This window comes from Symsagittifera roscoffensis, chromosome 3 (assembly GCF_963678635.1).
Source record: "Symsagittifera roscoffensis chromosome 3, txSymRosc1.1, whole genome shotgun sequence".
NCBI classification, from domain to species: domain Eukaryota; kingdom Metazoa; phylum Xenacoelomorpha; order Acoela; family Convolutidae; genus Symsagittifera; species Symsagittifera roscoffensis.
Genome location: NC_087064.1, coordinates 74556018 through 74578456, shown reverse-complemented (window position 1 = coordinate 74578456; position 22439 = coordinate 74556018). Strand labels below are relative to the sequence as shown.

The 22439-nt window shown below is 35.5% G+C and overlaps 1 protein-coding gene across 2 annotated transcripts; it reads left to right on the top strand.

Moving 5' to 3' along the window:
• Window positions 1–507: 507 nt before the first annotated feature.
• Window positions 508–21106, top strand: LOC134842489 (kinase suppressor of Ras 1-like). 2 transcript variants are annotated; one of them, XM_063858853.1, is made up of 18 exons: window positions 508–635; window positions 714–872; window positions 3376–3523; window positions 3864–3932; window positions 4591–4723; window positions 4922–4989; window positions 5515–5644; window positions 7068–7291; window positions 8476–8554; window positions 12754–12959; window positions 15294–15473; window positions 15807–16252; window positions 16542–16619; window positions 16778–17205; window positions 17391–17487; window positions 18384–18523; window positions 18862–19126; window positions 20607–21106. In XM_063858853.1, the coding sequence occupies exons 1-18, from the start codon at window positions 510–512 to the stop codon at window positions 20805–20807; spliced, it is 3177 nt and encodes a 1058-aa protein (XP_063714923.1). In that variant the 5' UTR covers window positions 508–509; the 3' UTR covers window positions 20808–21106. The 2 variants fall into 2 exon arrangements, with proteins under 2 accessions (XP_063714923.1, XP_063714924.1); XM_063858854.1 differs by lacking the exon at window positions 714–872.
• The last annotated feature ends 1333 nt before the right edge of the window (window positions 21107–22439 follow it).

Below are 22439 nucleotides of genomic sequence, written 5' to 3'. Positions count from 1 at the left end.
GCTTGTACTTCGCCGGGCAATAGTGAAATATTTTTCCACCAAGTTCTTTTTCGAGAATATGATGAGGGAAGAACACCTGGTGATAACTTCTGTTGACTTTATACTTGCAACGTGATCAATTATTTTTTATTAAACTAGCCGGCTTGCGAGCGTTAGTCTAGCGCTAACCTAACTCGCAAATAAAGGTGTTCATTAAAGTGTTCACTTATTCGTGGCTAGTTTTTGTGATTTATTAAGCGTCCGTGGCTGAGTAGTTAGTGCGTGAGACTCCTAATCTCTAGGTCGCAGATCGAATCCGAGACGTCGCCGAATTTTTGCTAATTTGAGGGTCATTGCGATTTATAGATTTTCTCTTTGTCGTGTTCTCGCTAGTGTTTAGGAAGCGCAGCTTCGCCTCTGTAATATATGTTTGAATAGCTATTGTCGTGTTCAGTGTATCAAAATTCTAATGTAGAATTTTTTGCATCTAGCTGATGAGCGTATTAATGAGTTGATTGTTTTTAGAGCGAATGGAAGTTGACTTAGACGATGTGCTCTCATTGCTCCAAAATTTGCAGCTACAAATTAATGAAACTATTGCTGTATTAGATTTAGACGCAACGTCTCCGCATGGTGTCAGCCGAGAGCGAATTAGAGTAAGAGTTCTGAAAGTTTAATCAAAAACGTTCCCCGGTATTTTGATTTTGCCCGCTAATCCTTATTTATAATTTCAGAAGGAGCTGGCACGTTTGTTTGCCGAACAAATTTCTTCAAAACAATCTCTCAATCGGGATTGCGCGCAGAATGATATATCTAATCAGCAAAAAATATCAAGTTACCCAGATTTCCGGCTGTGGCTGAAGTCTATAGACATTAGACAAACTCTTAGTATTGTAAGTCTAGTTATCTCGAGCCATAAATTCGAGCAGTATGTGAAAATTACATATTTAACTAGAGGAAACAAATATTTGTTTTAAGTCAAAATAATATATCGAAATTTGTACATTGTTTTTTATATTGAATCGCTTGCTGAGGTGAGGCATCGCTATTTCTAGTGTTAGGCGGTTTTTAGGTTCTGAGTCTCCGAAAATTTGAAAATTGGTGCAAATGTATTTTTTTTGGCTGATGTTATGTCAGCCTAATTTCCAGGCAAGAGATTCGTCAGGGGAGTATCTACTATTTTCTCGAGGACAATTTTTTCTAGGTCGACCAAGTTGGTTTTCCGAGCTCTCCCAAAGCGATAAAAAGACCTCGTTTTGGCCAAATTTTCTGCACCGGAGGCAAAATTTTGAAAAAAACCAACAAAAAGGCTATATAGGCACTTTTTGGAAAATTTTTCCCTAAAAATTGCGTTGTTTTTTGGCGCGCTCTTACCCCTCAAAAATTATTATATATTGGCGCCAAATGCGCCTTTAGAAATTTTTTTAGCGTCCGTTACCAAAATTGGATGTCTCAAAATAATACAAAGGGGGAACCCTTTGGGTCGACAGGGGGTCGAATCCCCAAGGAAGAGGGCGTCCCCCTAAAATCCGCCCCTGACACTCATACTAGTTTGTTCTTTTAAGGCTGTTTTTAATATTTTGTGCTTCTGATTGCATTTTTGATTCTTGATTCAAATATCTATTGAAAAAATGAAACACCTTAAAGTTTCGGTCGATCTTTTTTTGGATTAATTACCTCAAGCTAATTAGAGATATGAGTAGAATGTATAACTTATTGAGGTGTTTTTCGACTTCGTGCTCAAGCATTTTCGTTTTATGTACTTTTTGCAAGTTATTTCAACAGATTGGTTCATTGTTGCTTCCTTTTTTATTGGTGTATTTTGCTGCATGTTTAATCTTTTTTACTATCTTGATATCAATCATAAATTCTTGAAAATTCAAATAGCTCTTGGCTAATATGTTTTAACGTTGAAATTCGAAAGTTGAAGTGTTTTCGAAAAACCAAGTCAAGTTTTTTTGTTTTTCCTGTGCTTATTGACTTTTCCAACTGTCTGTTGGCTATCTTTTGGCTGTGGCTGAAGTTTTTATCATCTTTTCACCGAACGTCTCTCAAAGAGATTGAATGATGCATTGCTATGGCGCTTTTCTGGTTCTTAAGCTAATTTGACTTAATTTTTGCTCTTGTGATATTTTTCAAACTTATCGAATTGTTTTTTTTTGGTTCTGTTTTTAATGATTTTTGTATCGCATGTTGCGCGAAGCTCTGATTGGCATCTGTGTGGAATGTTTTCTTTTTTCATTTTTTAAACTGTCTGTCTCGTCTCTGATAGAATTTCTATAAATATTAAAGGTAAAATATTAAAGGTAAAGAAGAAGAGTTTTCGACAGCACCCGTGACTTTAGAGAGTTCCCAGCTTTAGCTGATGTCCAAAATGCTTAAATTCCCCTGCTGAAGTTCCATGCATAATTGATTCTGAAAAATTCAGTATCACAATTGATTTCGAAGTGCTGTAGAGCTCATTGAGATCGCTCTCCTTCTATTTATTGGTATAAGAATAACTTCTGTTTAAGTTCCTCAATTTTTTCTTTCGATCTTTGGTAATCCAAATCCATAATATTGTTTTCAGATCAGCTGTCACTCTGCTATTGGAAGCTCGTTTTTAGACTCTGTACCAGATATTGAACTCAGTGAAGTTGTTTTTAGGTCGGTTTCGTGTTTGTTTGAGATGCGTTTATCTTAATTGTTCGGGCAATTCATCATGATAAGTATAGCAATCTTAGTATTCGTTGGCTATTTTAAGAAACATTGCAAAATATGTTATTTTTGATCGAACAAAAGAGCAAATTATAGAAAGTTTCGCGTTTTCGATTGTATTTTATGAATGAAAAGGCGAAATTGGCCTCGTTTCCTTTTTCATGTCTTCAACTGATTGATTTTTTGTTTGGTTTCCAAACTTCAGAGCCAAAAAAGATAGTTAATACGAAGATTTTAGTGTCCAGCTTGACACATTTGTTTTTATTTGGAACAAAACTGCGATATGCTCGTCGTCATTGAACTTGCAGTTGGCTTGAAAAACTTTTGGTGAAATGTGGCCTCTTCTTTTGATAAACATTCATTTACTGATGTAATTTATATGTTTTTGCTTTTCTGGGAGCAGTTTGTTGTCATCGCATAGCGTGTTTTGAAACAAATTGGCAGATCATTTATGAAGCATAGAAACTATAATGGGAACAAAATGGATCCAAAAGTTTATAATGGGCACAAAATGGATCCAAAAGCTTATAATGGGCACAAAAGTTTAAATAAAAGTATACCCATGTTGTCAATTTGTCGATTTTTGTGAGTTTTTGCTTATGCCTATTTCTTATAGTTTTTGTTGAAAGAACCCTGGCAAAAGAATACTGTCGCTGAGGTTATTATTATTTTTCAACCCGAAAATGTTTTTCTGTTTAGAGCTTGGAAAGCAACTTTGCCAGCCTGGAAAGTGTGTGTGATACGCCTGCCGCTCAGATCAGAGCCATTGCGTCTAAATGTGGTGCATCAGATGCTGAAATAGAGACTTTGTTCATCGGATTAGATATTTTAAAAGCTGCGTTACACGGTAAATGATTTTGAAACGCATTGTTGAATTTGTCTAATCTTTTTGAATGTCTTTATCCAAAAATCTCAAAAATTAGTATAAATGCATTTTGAAATATAAAGTTTCATTTGTGAAGTCAAGTATCTTAAACACTTGGTGCAACTCAAATCAACCGAAACCAGTCCGAAATTTGTTGTTTATTTATCTCCGTGATTTGCAATATTTTTTCTTCTTATTCATATTTCTGTCTTGCACTATAAATCATTGCTTGGGTTTAATGGAGAAAGATAATTTGCTTATTGCTTGTGTTGATTTGGTAATCTAATCTATCTTCATGGCTTGAATTGTGGTTGTTGTTCAGAATCGAAGAGTTCTCTTCATCTTAAGTTGCAAACTACCTGCAGTATAGACAGCCGCCAGCGTGAAAGAGGTCAGTGTTCAAATGAGGGCTAAAAGTTTTTGCGTTGTTATCCAACTATATTGCCATCCTCTAGACTAATTTATGCAATAATAGCTTTCTAAAGGTTTGGTTGTAAAATTGTTTAGCCAATCAGACAGATTCGTTTATTTTACCCGCATTTCGGATTTAACGTTGATGGAGAGCGAAATTGTCGGGACTCCCCACAATACCAATCGACTTCTTCATAGACCCCCTAGAATATTGACTCCTCCAAATGAAGGGGGACTGAATGAACTCCAGCGGATTTTTTATACCATAAATGTAGACCCAAAATTTTAGAAAAAAAATATTCCATTTTTGAGAGCTCCAAATGGTCGTCTGGATTAAATAACGGATATTTTTTTTGTCAATTCTTAATTATAGAACATTTTTGGCTCGATTTTACAATTATAATTGTCAGAATTGATGCAAGTTTGCGGGACCGTCTACCTCTGATAATTTTGAAACCCTCGCATAAGGAAAATCGCCATTTTTGTTCAAAAAAATGTCCAGCACCCCCCCCCCCCCCCCAGCTAACTTTCGAGACCCCCCGCGAATTGCGTACTGCAGAGTAACTCAAAATACATTAACTTGGTCATCTTTTATTGGACTTTAAAGATAGATTTCAGTTTGAGTTTCACACTTTTAGATGGCTCAAGTACAATTCTCCAGCGGTCGGCTTCTGTGGAACATCCGCCGCTGACCAATGAAATCTACCCGGAAAAAATCTCGGCTATCTGTAAATCTCAACAACATCTTCACAAAAAATACCCGCTTGAGAGGTATAGTAAATATGATTATGAAAGATCTCTTTGTGCATTGGCAAAATATTAATTTCAGAAAAAAAGCAGAAATCTCTGCTTTTTTCACATTTGTGAAATCGGCAACTAACATCTTTTTTGAAAAGCTTCAATCGATTATCGATAAGCTGAAATATCTACACTATTTTTAGGTTTAAAATTGACTCACCGTTGCTTTAGGCCTGGAGATGCCTCTGACGATGGATACTACACCTCTGTTGAAAAATCACCTGGTCCTCCCCACTTTTGTAAGTTCTTCTTCTTATTTCAACTTTTTGTGAAGTTCAATTGTTTCAGTGAGGTTGCAGCAAATAATCACGAGCCGAGAGAAAAGTTTTTAAATGCGAAGCGAAAGTAACTAACGTAAAATAACAATGTTGAGTTAATATTAATTGTTTTTGAGCCATAAGGCCGCCTTCTCTTCGATTTCAAATTTCAGTCAAAAATACGGGATGCATGTTTCGATTTGTAGTTGAACGTGGTGAAATTTTAATGTGTCAGTGAGATTGTATTAGAGGAATGATAATTTAGTGGATAATCCTCCGCATCATAGTCGAACGGTCATTGGTTCGAGGCTCACCGTAATCCATGCTCGTTATTTGATGATGTGTAACATCAGCCAGCCCAGAAAAATATCAAAAAACGCATGTAGGATCAGGATCTCCTAAGGCGCTGAACAGCTCGTATATTGGACCTTACTATCGTAGATAAAGAGACTTAATCTAATCGAATATCACTGTATTTTATATTTTATGATGTTGGGTTTGCTGTAGTGCCTGTGAGGATTCCGCACCGTATCGGCCACAAGTTTGTGGCGAAGAAGTTCGTGGCCATTCCCAACATCGGCATCTGTGGAGTCTGTGCCAAGTTCCTCATCACTGGCGTCAAGTGTCAGGACTGCAGGTATTCTATTATATTCAATATCTGCCTCTACGAAACATCCTTTTACAACTACTTGGCAGTTAATAAAGGGAACAGATCAGTTAAAATGGTATAAAACAAATGAAAAGAAAGATAACAAAAAAACAAAAGCAGTGTGTAAATGGTACACTAGGGAAAAAAAGATATTCAGTAAAAATTGCTATCAACTCAGAAAATCGTCTTTTGAAAGTTTTGAGATAGCTTGAAAGGGCCGATCTCATTGTATTCCATAGGGACATTGACGAAATGTTTTCCCCGGCTTAATATCATGTTACAGTTTTATTGATATTGGTTATTACATAAGCGAGCGTAGTGCGACAGTAAGATTCAACTTTTTCCAACCCTAGTTGCAAATAAATGTTTCAGCTTAATGAACGTAGTGAAGACTCTTGTATAGGTCTTGGTGATTTTTTTTTCTGGAAAAAGTCTTAAAATGCTCTAATAACTACAGATGTGCATTCATACATATTATTGCATTTGTGAATGCACTTAGGTTTATGTGCACTATTTGAGTTCAATTGAAATTCATCTGCTGAAAGTTACTTGAATAGCACTCTCCGAATACGAACGTGGAAATGGCGCAAAAGTTTTCTTTTCAAACTGTCAGTTGGCTATTGATCATTAAAACAGCACTTAATTTCGCTGGCTTTTTTTGCTATAATCACGATTTGAAGCGTTTGAAATTTCAAAGCATTGTTCTCTGCTTTAATTGTGGCTAGTGTTTACCGTAATTCAAGTTTCTGTGGCTCCGTGAGAAAGACGTTAGAAAAGTGAGAAAAGTTCCTGAGATACTTGTCAGAAGTTCAAAGCCGCACTTTTTGTTCATATTTGCTGGCATTTTTGCCGCGTTGCATTGACAATTTATGGCATTGACAAAATGTCTGGCTAAAGTTTTTTTGGTTAAGAGTTGATGAATGTAGTTCAGACTCTTATATAGATCATGATGTTTTTTTTTCAAGAAAGGTCTTAAAATTAGTTCAGGCTCAAATTTAATTTTTGACTTTGATTTTGTTTAAGTTCAGTTCATTTTTTTTAGTAAAAGAAAGGCAAGCTCCTCTTACGAACCGCAAAAGTGTAGAAGTCGCGAAAAACGTGATCGACTTCTAAACGAAAGTGGATTTTAATGTTCAGATTTTACAGCGGAATTAAAAATTTATCTATAGATCCAGTTTTCACACCTATCATAAATCGTTCTAGAAATCCAAAGACCTTTAAGGCCATCTATTTTTTTCTTGGAAATTTGCAAGTTGATGTTTTCAATAAAAACCTCAGTTATCTTTTTCTGTTTACTTGCGTTCCTTGACTCTTTTCCAACTGTCTGTTGGCTATGTTTAAATTACAGTTTTAATTTCCCTCTAGAACGATTATTGGCTATAATAAACGGCTTTTGTGATGGTGTGTGTAGGTTCAAATGCCACAAGAAGTGCCAATTGAATGCGCCTGCCTCGTGTGGACTGCATGAGGAGAGGGAGTCCAAACTGGTGGAACAGTCCAATCACCACACGACGCCCTTCATCTCTCCCACCACGCTCACCTCAGCCACCATCTCCAACTTCTCATCACGCACACTGGGCGGCCGCCTATTCGACAAATCAGACCCAAAAGCCAATTCACTTCCTAGGAAAGGAGGTAAATGTATACATATTACGTCAACAAAAATCTAGGTCCATGTGTAAAATTCCCCCCCCCCCCCTTTAATATATCAAGAGAACACTCTCCGCCCTAAAATAATTAGAAAATTCAAGCCGTAAGGCCTGCATGTACTATGCTCAAATCAGAGTGGCTGAAAAAGATTACTTTTGACTAAGTGAACAATCTCCCTCGTAAATTGATTTAGGGAGGAGATTGTTCACTTGGTCCAAAATCTACCTCTTTGAAGCGTAAAGAGAGCTGAAAAAGTTAGAACAGACAAATTTTATTGGAACGAGAAAAGTTTCCTTTAATCTTAATTTCAAAGTTAAAGGAAAATGTTAACACAAGCGAGCATAGTGTAATTGGGTTGGTCTTTTTTTTCCAACGCAAATCGCATATTTTGTGCAAATTTTTGTGAGATGTTTATCCAATGAGTTTTTTCTGTGCAAAGTTGAATTTATAGGCATTACCGACAACAATTCTGTCTGAAAACCAGCTTTTACTTGCAAAAGTAATTTGTTTAAGGCTTGTTTTCATTTTTTCGTTCATTTTAGAGCTTGTGTATTTTTTGGATTGCGTTTGTGAAATACATGTCGCCTCTTCGTTAAGGTCGATGTTCGAAAAAAAATTCACGAAATTTACTATATTAGATGTCACTAATTTGTGGCATTCAAATCAATTTAAAAAGCTGCACGTGTACTGCTACCGCGGTTATAGCTGAACCTGGTTTTAAAATTTTAAAAGGCTTTATTCGCATCCTCAAGAGCAACTCAAGAGCGGGATTTTTTTTGATGATTAAAACTAAAACCTACGTGCAATTACTTGAATTTGTAGAAGGTTTCAATAAGTGACTGTGGTATTCTGTGGTTACCTTTTAAAAATTAGATTTTGGATTGGGATGTTGTGTAGGAGAAAATCAAATTGGCCCATCAATTTAATTATTCTTTAAAGGGCATCTATCTTCATTTACAATTTTTGTATCAGATTATTTAAGATCGTTACATAATACATTGAATTTCAGGAATCGAGGAAAAGTAAATGATCTATGTCATCTATCATAAACTGTTCAAATTTTTTTATTATTCCCATTTTTTTCGGGAAATTTACTCGAATTTAATCGACCTTTGATGTAAATCTATGGGAGATAGTCAGCATTGAACAAGTTAATTGTTTCATTGTAGAAATGGACCCAAAACTGAAGCGAAGTTTGGAGACAAAGTCAGGCAGCTCAACTTGGTCACCCAAATCGGTCTCTACGCCGTAAGTTAATCAAATATTTACTTGAGTTCTTCTCGATTTTCCCGTAGCCACAAAAAGTTTCGAAATGAATTTATTTGACCTGGAATATGGCAATTGAAAATTCAGAAATTTTTTTTGCTTTTTATGAACTATTCTCTCTGGGGTCTATTCTCATGCGCGAAGGACCGAATGGGCGAGAAAACTTGTAAGCGAAGGACCGAAAACAAAATTAACCGAAAGTCATTTTAAAAAAAGAATCAATTGCCCTTCAATTAAAATGAGTTAAATGAAGCAATATTTTGCTTCTTTCAGAACGAAACCCTTGAACTATCAAATTCGTTACAATTCGCCAGCGGTCAGTGACAATTTGAAAACTTTGCATATTTCTGCTGTTTTTATATTCAGCCAATATCAATATTCAGTCCCTGGAAATGTTTACTTTCTTTCTAAATTTTAGATTACTGAAATCTGATTGGCTGATTTTTGTTTTCGCGCATTCGGTCCTTCGCGCATGAGGGATTCCACCTTTCTCTCTGTCATCTATGTTCTATGCTATATTTTTTCTAGTGATATTAATTTGTGGTATGCAGGCATGGTCTATAAATTTTAGATTTGGCAAATTACTTTGAGAAAAAAGCAAAATAAAATGGAAGTAATCGATTTTACGTTTCAATTGCAGTTACTTTGCGGCAGATGTTCGGATTAAACAGCTGAAACTTTTTTCTCAGATTTTTCATTTTGACTTAAGGCCTCCTGAAAATCGAAGTTACTGATACTTTCTAAAAGCTCTGAATTTGAGACAATTGTTTAGCTTCAAATGGGCAGTGTTTTTTCATTCAGCAAAATACTTTTTCACAGAGCTTTATTCGTTAGTTTTCAAACAGAGGATTATAAAATTATCAAGTATCAATCGATTTTTGTATGGAGTATAAGTGCAAGTTGAATGAAAAAGAAATTGTTTTCGACGTCACTAGTAATTTAGAATACCAGATTTAAAATAAAAATTAGCCACAAACAGTTCACCGGGATCAATAATTCAAAATTTAAAACAAACGATTTTATGAAAATCAATGTTTCACACAAAAGCAAGGATGCTATTGAAAATTGCCAGCTAAAAATGGACCTAAGACATTTTGAGAGCAAAGCGAGTCTTTTTGCGAGCGAATTATTTAAGAGGAATGGTATCCTATACTTCTAGTTTGGTCTAGCGTTGTTGTGAGGTTTCAATTGTTTTCCTGTGCCTATTTACTCAAGCAAAGCTTGTGTTATAGTATGAACCTTTTTTTTCCAACCTAAGTCGCGACTATTATATTACAAATAGCACTTTAGCTCTTCAAGGTATCATGGGTCTCTAGCTTAAAGGTAGGGAAGGCGACCAGTAACAAATTAAGAGGGTTCGAAACTGGGCAGGTTAGGACGTTTTAATGAACTTTTTCGTATACTAGTTAAAATGCGTACGCTCTATAAATTGTGGCGTGCTAGTTGGTAAATTTCTTTTTTGTTCAAATTGACTGGTTCTTCTAATGCGTCATAATTGGCTTGAGTCACTTAGCAATTATGTAGACTCATAATTGGCGTGCGTAACTTAAGAAATTTTAGAGGCTCAAAGTTTTACTCATTCAGTTTCTCCCTGTAGCATTATCGGTCGGTTTTTGCTTGTGTATGCGAAGTGCAACTTCGCCTCTGTGTAAATTTTTAACAGTCGATGAAGGTAGTTCAGACTCTTATATAGGTCGATATAAGTTGTGATTTTTTATTTTTAAGAGTACGTACCTCAGAATCCTATTAAGGTCGCGATGTTTTTGTTTTCTCGTTTTTTTTTTCTGGAGAAGTCTTAAAATGCTCTTATAACACAAAAGCATTCATTTCCCTTGGGTATATTTTCACTTTTTGAGTTCAGTTCAAGTTCATTTGTTAGAAGATAGGCAAAATGCACTCTCGAATTATGAAAGCTGAAATGGCGCGAAAAAACGTGATCGATTTTTAGTTACAAAGTGTGTTTATTTTATAGATTTTCCAGCGGAATAAATACACAGTGTAATAATTCAGTTATCTGAAGTTGGTTTATTTTTATCAAATTGTACCAACTATTGCTTTTGAAATTCGAAAAGTTTTGAATCCATATACTTTTTGTCTGAGATTCGAAAGTTTATTCTTTTTTTTTCTGTTTCCTTGCGTTCATTGACTCGTTTTTAACTGCATTTTGGCTATGTTACAGTTTTTAAGAGTAATTAACGTAGTGAAGACTCTTATGTAGTCCTTGGGTGATTTTTTAAATTATTTTTTCTAGAAAAAAGTAAAATTGATCAAGCTTTTTTTTGCGGTTTGACTTGTGATTTCTTTTTAAGCTCAATGCATTTCATTTGTAAAGGAAAGCAAACTCCACTATTAAACAGTAAAACTGTAAAGGTCAAGGAAAACGTGATCGACTTCTAGTTTCAAAGTGGAAATGAATTATCGAATTTCCCAGCGAAATATTGATCCAGTTTTACCCATTGAAAGTCAATCATAAATTGTTCTAGAAATTCAAAGAGCTTTACCTATTTTTTTGCCTATTGAATGTCAAACATAAATTGTCCTAGAAATTCAAAGCCATTTTTTTTAATGCCATCTTTTTTTCTTTGATCTTCGAAAGTTGAAATTTTTTCAAAAAATAAATCATCTTTTTTTCCTGTTTCCTTGAGTTCTTTGACTCTTTTGCAACTGTCTGTTGGATATGTTTTGATTTTGCTGGATTTTAAATTGAGGTATTTTGATGAAATTGTTATTACTTAGTTTTTTATGTCATTGTGATTTTGGTTTGATTTTTTTGATGTTAAACTTTCAAATTTTGTTTACATGTTTTTCTGTTAGCGACGTGTAGAGATGTTGAATGGCGTATCAATTTCGTTTGACGAATTATGGTGACAAATTATCACTTTGTGAAAAATATTTCCTCCTCGAATAGTTTTTTTTATTTGGTGTTTCGATTATTTTTGCTAGGATGAATGTAGTTGGAACATGTTATATTCGTTCTTTTTAGTTTCGAATTGATCAAATTTCGAACTGAGATTTGTTTCTGTATCAGAGAACTTTAGATTTTTTTTCCAACGTCAATTGTTATAATTTAGAGCCATTTTTTAAAAATTGTTGGGAGTTTTAATTGTTGGTAAGATAGTTCCGACACATTCATTTGCTTCAAAGAAGTCAAATTTTCGAGTTATTCAGTTCAAATGTTGCTAAAAACCCGATGACTTAGAATACACTTTTTTTTCAGAGTTCTCAAAGGAAAATTGATTAAAACGCTTTCAACGGAGCTAATTTTTTGAGCTATTAGTGTGCCAAAAAAGTTCTAACTGAACCCCCAAAAACTAGTTTTCACAGCAAAGTACTGCTTTTCACTGCTTTTGTGAAGTATGTGTCGTATAATTTTTGAATGGAAAAAACGTTAAAACTGGTGTAAAGGGATGTCTTGAACAAGAACCGTTCCTTTTCAAGTGTCGGCAAACAGTTGCAAAGGGAATCAAAAAAAGGTGATTGACCTCAAGTTTCAAAAATGGATTTTAATTTCGCGAAATTTAATAAATCACCCGTTGAATCAGTTTACTTTAATTGTATTAGTTTTATCAAAAATGCCAATCCTTAAAGGTTCTTACAACTTAGAGAATTTTAAAGTGATATACTTTCAAACTAAAAGTAAAAAAATGGGTTTTCTTGTTAATTTGCACTTTCACAACAATCTTCGGTTATTTTTTGTGCGTGTGGGCAGAAGGAAAAATGGCAATAGAGATCACCAATAATGGCTCCAATTGTCATCAACATTTATCTTTGCAAAAAAATTATTTGAACAAAAGCAAATTTGTTAGATGTTTTTTTTTCAGAACATTTTCGTGTCCAGGAACCGGATACTTAATCGAGAAAATTTAGTTGCTCACATCTAAAATTTCAATTTTTCACGGCTTACTGAGCAGGTTTCTCAACTCAATGGCGTTTCTCTCTTCAAATTGGACTCATACGCATAATTATCAAACCTATTTTTCTCGACGGAGTTATCCTACTATCGATCGAATCGCAGCTGCAATGTCTTGTATGAATACGATCAGGCTTTTATTTGTGTTATCTGATTTCCCGTTGATAAAAATTTTAAAAAAACACTCGAAAAGGAACTTTTTCCGGCTTGATGGGGAACAAAAAGAGAATTTTTATTGAGTGACAAAAACTTAAAAATGTTCTTTGTTTAGAGCTTTCAGGCCTGTGGCTACAATCAGCAGTCACTTTGTGCCACAAGGGGCTATCCTGCAGTCGGGATGCGGAGACGGTGTGGGGATGGGCAATGAGAGCACATTCAGCAGTCGACACGCCATCACAACCGAATCATCGGCAGACAGTTGCAGTAGTAGCTCCATGGGACTCTCAGGCACTGACTTTGCAAGTCCAACAGGCACAGGTAACCTACTCCGCTCATCATAAAATAATTAATACTAAAAATATAGCTGGTTGCTGTGCAAGTCATCAGAATATTCCTACCATATTCTTAAAGTACATTTATTTTCAAATTAGTGTCTTTTTTGTGCGTGGCGTGATAAAAGTATCTGACAAAAGCCAAGAACTGAGGCATATTCGACAATCACAGTAAAAGAGGCAAATTAGGCATTAGTTTTGTCGAAATTTATAGTTTTTTGGCAGCTATTTTTTTGAGTAAAATTTTTATTTCCAAGACCGCGCTGAAAAAATTTCAAAATATTTTTACCCGAGTAAAGCTAAAATTTCAACGCCTATTCTTCTATAAAACAGTATGCTCGCTTACTTTACTCGAAATTGAACTGAAACTTAAACTTATGAATCAGTTTTTCTGAACACTGGGACAACATGAAATTTTTAAATGTCGTTCGAATCAGGAATGAACGTAGTGAAGACTCTTATATAGGTCTTGCTGATTTTTTTTGTTTTTTTTTTAGGAAAAAGTCTTAAAATATTAATGCACTTAGGTATAAGGCTCTTTTTGAGTTCAATTGAAATTCATCTGCTCAAATTGACGTTAATAGCACTCTCCAAATACGAACGTGGAAATGGCGCGAAAAAACGTGACTGACTTCTAGTTTCGAAAGTGGAATTTATTTTAAAGACTTTCCAGCATAATAAAAGCTTTAACTATTGATCCAGTTTTCTCAAGTTGGGTTCATGTTATCAAAAAAGCACCAATCATAAATTGTTCTAGAAATTCAAATAGCTTAATGGGCATCTATTTTTTTCTTTGAAATTCGAAAGTCAGTGAACGTCAGTGTTTTTTATGTTTACTTGCGTTCATTACTCCTTTTCAATCTTCGGTTGGCTATGTTAATTCGATATGGGTTTTGATATGATCACTCGACGCATATTGATGATTTGTTGTGGTGCCTGATTTGAGTGGAAAGCAAAAAGAAAAAACTGAAACACACTTCAATCATCGGAACAATAAAAAAAGAATATTTCAAGACTCTAACTTAACTTCGATTTTTGCCTTAATGAGATCGATTTATTTATTTTGGAAATATTTTCTTTTACCGTCAATTTTTGCGAAAAAATGATTTTTTTACTATCCATACTGGCCGAGTGGTTTTTGATATGTATGTTTTGAAGGTACAGCGGACTTGAACTTAATTTATTTTTGCCGTATTGTTCTGACCATTGAAAATGGGGAGGAACTTTGAATTCCGGTGTGTTTTACTTTTTTATTTATAAGAGTAATGAACGTAGTGAAGACTCTGAAATAGGTCTTGCTGTTTTTTGTTTTGTTTTTCAGGAAAAAATTCAAAATTTTTTGTTGAACTTAGGTGTAATGCACTTTTTGAGTTCAATTGAAATTCATCTGCTGAAAGTGACGTTAATAGTTTTTCCAAATACAAATTGGAAATGGCGCGAAAAAAAAACGCAAAATATTTCTGGCTTCAAAAGAGCGATTTGTTGTTTAGATTTCCAGCGGAATAAAAACTTTTCCTGTTGATCCAGTTTTATCTAGTTTGGTTAATGCTATCAAACAAGCGCCAATCATAAGTTGTTCTAGAAACTCAAAGAGCTTAAAGGGCATCCATTTTTTTCTTTGAAGTTCGAAAGATGAGATTTTTTCAACAAAGTCAGTGTTGCGTTTATGTTTACTTGCGTTCATTACTCTTTTCCAATCTTCGATTGGCTATGTTTTTGTTTTCCACTCAAAATCAGTTACCACAAATAATTATCTGAATGGGTCGAGTGATATATCATATTAAAGTCTTTTCAGTCGTGATTCGAACGACATAAAAAATGTTGAAAAATTATTTTGGGGCGAGAAAAACCCGTTTGTTTTTTGGTCTAATTTTATGAGCGAATAGTGTGAGCAAGCAGGCTTTATAGTAAAATTTTTGTTTTGTAGCCCAAAATTTTTTTATTATTCGACAAGCCGATGCCTGATTTGCCTAATTTACTGTGACTGTCAAATATACCTAAATTTCAGGTTTTTTTCAGAACTTTGATTACACCACGTTCAAAAAAAATAACTTACTTGAAAAAAAAGAGTTCATGAACAAAATTATATACATTTTTTGATAAACTAGTCGGAACATACTGTGTAACTTGCGCAGCAACCGTCTATCCTTGTTGAAAATCGATTTCGTTATTCCTGCAATACTTTGCCGTCATTTGCTGGATATTAATTCGATGCTTAGAATATATGCTATCAATAGAGGTCGAGTGGTTTGTGATGTGCTTTTTTGTTGTTTTACGTAGTTTTTTGTGTGATTTCTGACGTGTGTTTTCTTTTTTATAGGTCCTGCGGGCTCGAGCATGAATCTTGGGCAGCCGAGGAGTGTGCGGAACATCTCCACATCTACAGGAGTGTCCTCGGATATCTCTTCTGTGGAGTCCAGTCCCTGTCCAGTCAACCCTCCCAGTGCGAACAGTGGCGGCTGTCCCACCTACTCACATATCTTCAACTTCACACACACAGGTTTAACTAATAGAATTCAAAACTATTTGAATGGACTTTTACTTCAAATAGTGTAATTAAAACAGCTTGGGGAAGAGTGAATGTCTTAGGGGTCGAAATCTTTCAGGAGCTTGAAGGGATGAGGGAAGATATAATTTGCTGAAATTTTCAAAACCATTGAGTTGGATAATAGGCCTTTTTGTTATAACTGTTTGCAAGTTATATGGTCATACTTTGGGTGTTCGAGTTTGTATTACGTGTAAACTTCAATAATTTTTCAAAACTTTATGTGTAATAATTCATATGTTTTTATTTCGAATAGAATGAGGTGTTGACAATTTGTCTTCTATTCAGATCGAGACTTAATCACTAAAAGTGAGTGTGGTCAAGAGGGCTGCCTGAGTGTCCCCCCTCCCTCGGGTGCTCACCACCACCGCTACTTCGACTCCCTCCCCTCTTTCGTCTCTTCCTGCTCCGCTTCTGCTGCTGCTGTCAAGTCCACCCTCCACTTGCGCGGCAGGGGCGCCTCTGCCGACGATGATCGAATCCTCATCAGCGCCACCAACACCTCCCATTCAGGAACCCTCGTCTCAGGTCCCGCAACAACTCCCCACTCCACATACGAAGTGGACTCACTACTACTTCAGCCCAGTGAGTCTAATCTGAAGGAGGCTGCGAGTAATAACACGATATCATCGCCGGCATCTTCAGTCGCAACTTCAACCATCGCTTCATCCCAACACGTGGACTCTGAAGGCGTCACTGTGTCGAGATCGAGTCAAAATACGTCAACTACTTTGGTGTGTCATAGTAATAATACTATATTACTGGTATTAGTCGGTTTTGTAGCTGCAATCGAAGCATTGGCTGCGGAGCACATATTAAGTGTTTTATGGGTAGCGCGATAAGAGTCCCAGGAGTTCTTGTTTTTTTTGAAATATCAGCTTTGAAGGTTTCGCCGCTCACGCTGGATTTTGCTCGGATTTAGTAAAAAAAAAACTTGCGCGGGAGTTAAACGACATAAAAAGTTTCTCTTTTAGACGTAGATTCTGTAATGCAATATAAGCATTTGTGTCTTTTGTGTTTTAGACTGACAGCGAGAATGCTGCAAATGGTGCTACTTCCAGTTTCAGAGATAGATGGTCGATCGGAGAGAGCTTTGACAAGGTTCGTTACAATCAAACACCTTCATCTAATGTCAGAAAACGTTGGTGTTCCTGTAAAACCGTTGTAAATTGAAATGTGAGATGTTCGTTTCGTAATTCAGTCCTTAATAATTGAGACTAATATATCAATAATTGAGATTAATGGATTTTTGTGTTAAGCGAATTGACGATGACTACGACGAAATCATGAGTCTACAAGACGTCAAAATCGACAAGTTAATCGGTCACGGCAGATTCGCATCAGTATACAGAGGCTACTGGCACGGGGAGGTTGCAGTCAAAGTGTACAACCTACCCGATGCAAGTGGCGACGTCTGCAACAACTTGACATCAACGTCGGCAACAGGATCCTCCAACAACGCCAATAAGATCCAGATCACAAAAGATGCCCACCAAGCGACTACACGTGGTAGTATCATAGGGCGCTCCTCGAACTCGTTGTCGGACGCGAGAAGAAGATCTACAACTCCTCACGACACAGATATAATCATGAAGGATATTAAGACATTGTGTAAAGCAAGGCATAACAACATCGTGCTGTTCATGGCTGCATGCAGGGATCCGCAGACGCCAGCAATAATCACCAGGCAAGTGTTTTTTTTATGCAATCACCTGCAAAATTTCGCTCATCAATTCATTTCGGCCCAGAAAACAACAGGAATGGCTCTTTTTTTGAACGAATCAATCTTGAGAGTTTCTTTAAGCATAAATTACCGAATTTCTTCCATAGTTAATTTGACGAGCAGTTTTCCGAATTGTCTGTTCATTTCAGTTTGTGCAAAGGAAAAACATTGTACAGGAAAATTCACCAAACGAGAGACGAAATGCCGATGCCTACCATAGTCACGATACTGGAACAGACTGCACAGGTTAATTTATTCGATATTCTGTTATATGGTAATTGTTTTCAGAACTGTTCACATGGTAATTGTTTTCAATTTTTAAGAGTCTATGAACGTATTTCAGACTCTTACACTAGTGGACTCTCTACAATGCCTGCTTTCAATGTCCATTTAGGACAAAATTTCCTTCGAAATCGGGTAAAATTTTTACATAGACCAAGAGAAATTGGTCGAAGCTACCCTCTACGAAACCATCAAGATTTGCTTTTAATGACTTAACAATGTAATCCAGGGCTGAAAAACGCAGGTTGCCTCGTCTGCACTTTGTTTTGCATCGTAGTGAATTCTTTCATGAATAAGCGGAGTAAAAAAGCTGTTCATGCGACGTGAAACATTCTTAGCGATAAAATTGAAATAATTGAAATAATCAGTGTGAAAACTTTACTTAAATTAGCTGTTTCTTACTATTTTCAAACCCGGAAAACACTGGTAGTCTTTGAAATCAAATTTTGTTAATTTTGTCCACAAGTGTAAGTCATTGACTCCAAATATTGATAGTTTCATAGAGAGTAGCTTTGATCATTTGCTCTCGGTCTATGTAAAATTTTTACCGAATTTCGAAGGAAATGTTGACCAAAATGGACTTTGAAAACAGGCATTTTAGAGTATAATTTATAGAATACACAGTGGAATAAAAACATATCCACTAATAATTCAGTTTTCTCAAATTGGGTTAATTTTATCAAAAAAGCCAATTTAAAATTGCCTTTGAAATTCAAAGAGCTTAAAGGCCATTTTTTTATTTGGAATTCGAACATGGCAGTTTTTTTTGCAAATCAAACAAATCAATTTTTTCCTGCTTGCATTCATTGACTCTTTCCCAACTGTCTGTTGGCTATGTTTGAGTAATTAATTTGCTACAGGGTATGGGCTATCTGCACGGACGGGCCATAGTGCATAAGGACCTCAGGACGAACAATCTGTTTGTGGATGAGAGAAACCACGTGATCATCACCGACTACGGACTGGCAAACATCACCAAAGTGGTCCAAAATTCACACTCGTGAGTTCTATAGTCCACTTCCTCTCTTGACTTCGCTATTTTGCTATGTTCTGAAAGTTCTTTTTGAGTCTTCAAGGAAAGTAGTAGATAGATCTTGCTTGCGATTTGGGTGCGAAATGTTTCACTTCAAAGCTGACAGTTCAGACGATTTTTCAGACGCGGCTCTGGTCCGGGCCGTTGAAATACTCCAAAAAACGACGCGTTATCTCTTAATTGAGTTCTGTTGTCATGCAATTATGGAACTTTTCTTGATTTTGAAATTCGTTCAAGCTACTTTGTCAGCTATGAGACAATTTTATTCGTCCTCAAAAATGTAAATAATTTTATTTTTTTTTCAGAGGGGAACTGGGTATCTTCTGTCCCCCTGGCTGGCTGAGCTCCTTGGCTCCTGAGCTGGTCACTGTGCTCTCTCCCCACTGGAACATAGACCAGATGCTGCCCTTCACCATGGAGACTGACGTGTATGCGTTCGGAGTTGTCTGTTTCGAGCTGTTCAGTGGCAGATTCCTTCATGAACACGTATCTTGTCACAGTGTCATTTGGTCTGTCGCTTCTGGCTGCAAAAACAGTCTTGCTTCATTTCAGAGCTCAAAGCGATTCAAGGTAAACAGACAACTTATGTGTATCAACAAACAGGTTCGGTTGCGTTGCAATTGTAGGTTTGAAAGCTGAACCGTCAAATTGGCGATTTAAGTAATTACGATTTAACTGTTGCATGCTTTTTGTATCAAATCACCCTGATATGGCTGGATATGTTTCTTGAGATTATTTAGTGGTGCTATCTAGCATGCTTTAAGATTTTGCTTCAAACCTAGCGATACGCAAGGGTATTGCAATCGGGTACTACAGTGGTGATTTAAATTATCCGGACAAAATGAACAAAACTTGAATTTTCAAACAGGTTTTTCTCAAATTGGGTTAAGATTAGACAAAAAAAGAAGAGAACAAAAGTTGCTTAGAATTCTATCAGAATTAATATGGTGCAATTTTTTCTCCAAAATTCTCAGCCAAAATTTTACCCCAAAAATGGGTCATTTTGTCTTTTTTCAATTAATCAAGAATTACGCTGAAACTACTGTGTTAATTGATGAGAAAAATATATCACAAAAAGCTTCTTACACAGCTCAACAAAGTTGTAGAAGAGGCTAAATCTCCAAAAACCTGTAAAAGAGAAAATAATTTTGCTTGATAGTTAATAAAACGTGATTTTTACTGTATAAAATCCAAAATCTTTGCTTAAAAACAAATTTTAAACAAGTTACTCAAATTTTTGGAGATTTAGCCCCTTCTAGAACTTTGTTGGGCTGTGTAAGAAGCTTTTTGTGATATATTTTTCTCATCGATTAACAAAGTAGTTTCAGCGTAATTCTTGATAAATTGAAAAAAGACAAAATTACCCATTTTTGGAGTAAAATTTTGGTTGAGAATTTTGGAGAAACAAATGCGCCATATTAATTCTGATGAAATTCTAAGCAACTTTTGTTCTCTTCTTTTTTGCCTAATCTTATTACAAATTGAGAAAAATGTGTTTGAAAATTCAAGTTTTGTCCGGATAATTTAAATCAGCACTGTAGACTTTTTTCCTGTAAAAAACTTTGTTCGTAGATTGGTCAATTTAGTAGGAATGGTAAATATCACGTCTGGCGTGCTCAATTCGTTGAAAATTCAAATAAAACTACCATATTTTAAGTAGTAATTAGGTAATGACCGTTTCAGGGTGTATTTATTTTTCAAAAAAAAAACATTTCAAATTTTTTTTTGGGTTTGTGGCTTTCGTCCTAGATTCTGTCAGTTAATTTTCCGTTTTTTTAAACGCCATTTTTTTCATCCGGTACGGTTTTTATTGACTTACTTTCAAGAGCATGGGTTTATTCCAACTTAAACAATTTTTAACTATAACGGAAAGTTCAGTAATTTGTAAATTTATCAAGTCTGATTAGGGGTAATTTAAAAAAAAATTGTTTTTAAATATTTAAACAGTTTCAGTTTAAACTGTTTCTGTGTTTAACAGCCTCTGTGTTTAAACTATCCGAGCAAGTTTGTTTAATGTTATTGGCAGCTTAATTTAATTTTTTTTCTCAAGGACTTTCTGATGCGGTGCTGGAGTTTCAACCCGGACAACAGACCTCTGTTCAGCACTATCCACAGCTACGTCCACAGCCTGGAAAAAGAGGTGCAGAGAATAAGACAGCCAGTGGGCCGAACCCCCTCCCAACCCATCAACATGTCCAGATCTATGGAGAGAATGAACGCCCACATTGGTCCACAGGCTGCAGTCTACTGAACTCAAATGACCCCAGAAGGAATCTCATCTGAACTTAATATAAATGAACTTTTAAAAAATCAAACTGAAATGATTTATTAAGGACGTAATAAACTGAAATCTAAATGGTCAGCTGCATGCACTCAATGCGCTTAAAACTTATTCGCCGAAGGCTCGGTTTGCCGAATATATCATATGTTGGCGGTTTGATAGTTGGAAATGAAGGAACTGAATTTTCACTAGTTATTGGAGTTGTATTGGGTTAAAACTTTCGAAATTGGCTTTCGAGTTTCAGTGAACATTGTGAAGATTTTTTTGTTTTTGGGATTCAAATCAGATTTTTTCAAACTCATTTGCTAAAGGTCAATTCAAACTCATTTGCTAAACGTAGTGTCGAATTGAACGTGAATGATTTCGAGAGTGGAATTTAGTTTATAGATTTTTCAGAGGAATAAGTCAATCATTTTTGTTCCGATTTCCTTGAGTTCATTGACCTTTTGCGAAATCTTTGTTGAGATGTTATGGTTATAAAATGAACTGTTGATGAGAAAAAACTTTTGGAAAGTTTAACATTGATTTTTTTCGGCGAGCTACTTCAGCAAAGTTTGATTCAGCTTAAAAATTGGTTGAATCGTTAAATTGTAGTTAAAATTTTCTGATTTAATTAAAACAGTAATTCCTATGTTTTTTTAAGAAAAGTGTTGGCAAACGGCTATTAGACTCAACGTATATAGAACAATCTGCGAGTAGAGTTGGTCAGACGGACTCCTGTATTGAAAATCGTCTATCAATTTGAAATAACATCAATTCGAATAAAAACGTAGACTAGTGTTTCACAACACTAACATGGAAAAAAATTGTCCTAATAAATTGGAAAGAATGTAGTACGCTTCTACACGCAATTGTTTACGAGAAATTTTTGAGAACCTGAATTTTTGGTAAAACTGCACTGGCCATTGTTTGTAAAGATTTCAGTAGCCAATATCTCTTAATAGTGGTTATAACGACAAAGTTAACAGCTGCATCGTAAATGAAAATTCGATAAACTAGGATTGTGAGACAATAAGAACTTAGTCTAAGGGTGAAACAAGAAAAGCGGCAAAACATCAAAGCCTTTGAGCGTCAAATTATCTTTGGTATAAAGGGGCTTACACTTTCTTGCACTTCTGATACACTTCTTTTATCCTTTCTTGCAATATTTCATATTTAGGACATTTAAAGGTTTTTTTTCGGATTTGAACCGAATCAGACGATTTTCCGTTGCGCTTTGCTCCTTCCTTGTTTGTTGAATGAATTTATATACAGTGTGGTGAGCATAACCAATCTATTTATCGCATTAATGTACTGGTGATATACAAAAATGTTGATATACCAATTAAGGCAATCAAGGTTTTGGACTCAATTTTTGGTGTTAAACGAACAAAAATACTCATAGCTTTCCCCAGTAATCGTTTTCAAATAAAAATATTTTTAATTGATATTTAGTGAAAGATAGCGAGATATAGTTTAGGGGTAATTAACGGGTTATCTTACGAGCGCTTGATGTGATCAATTTAGTAGATAGATTTTCGAGAGGAATAAGTCGATCATTTTTGTTCCGATTTCCTTGAATTCATTGACCTTTTGCGAAATCTTTTTTTGGGACCCTAATGT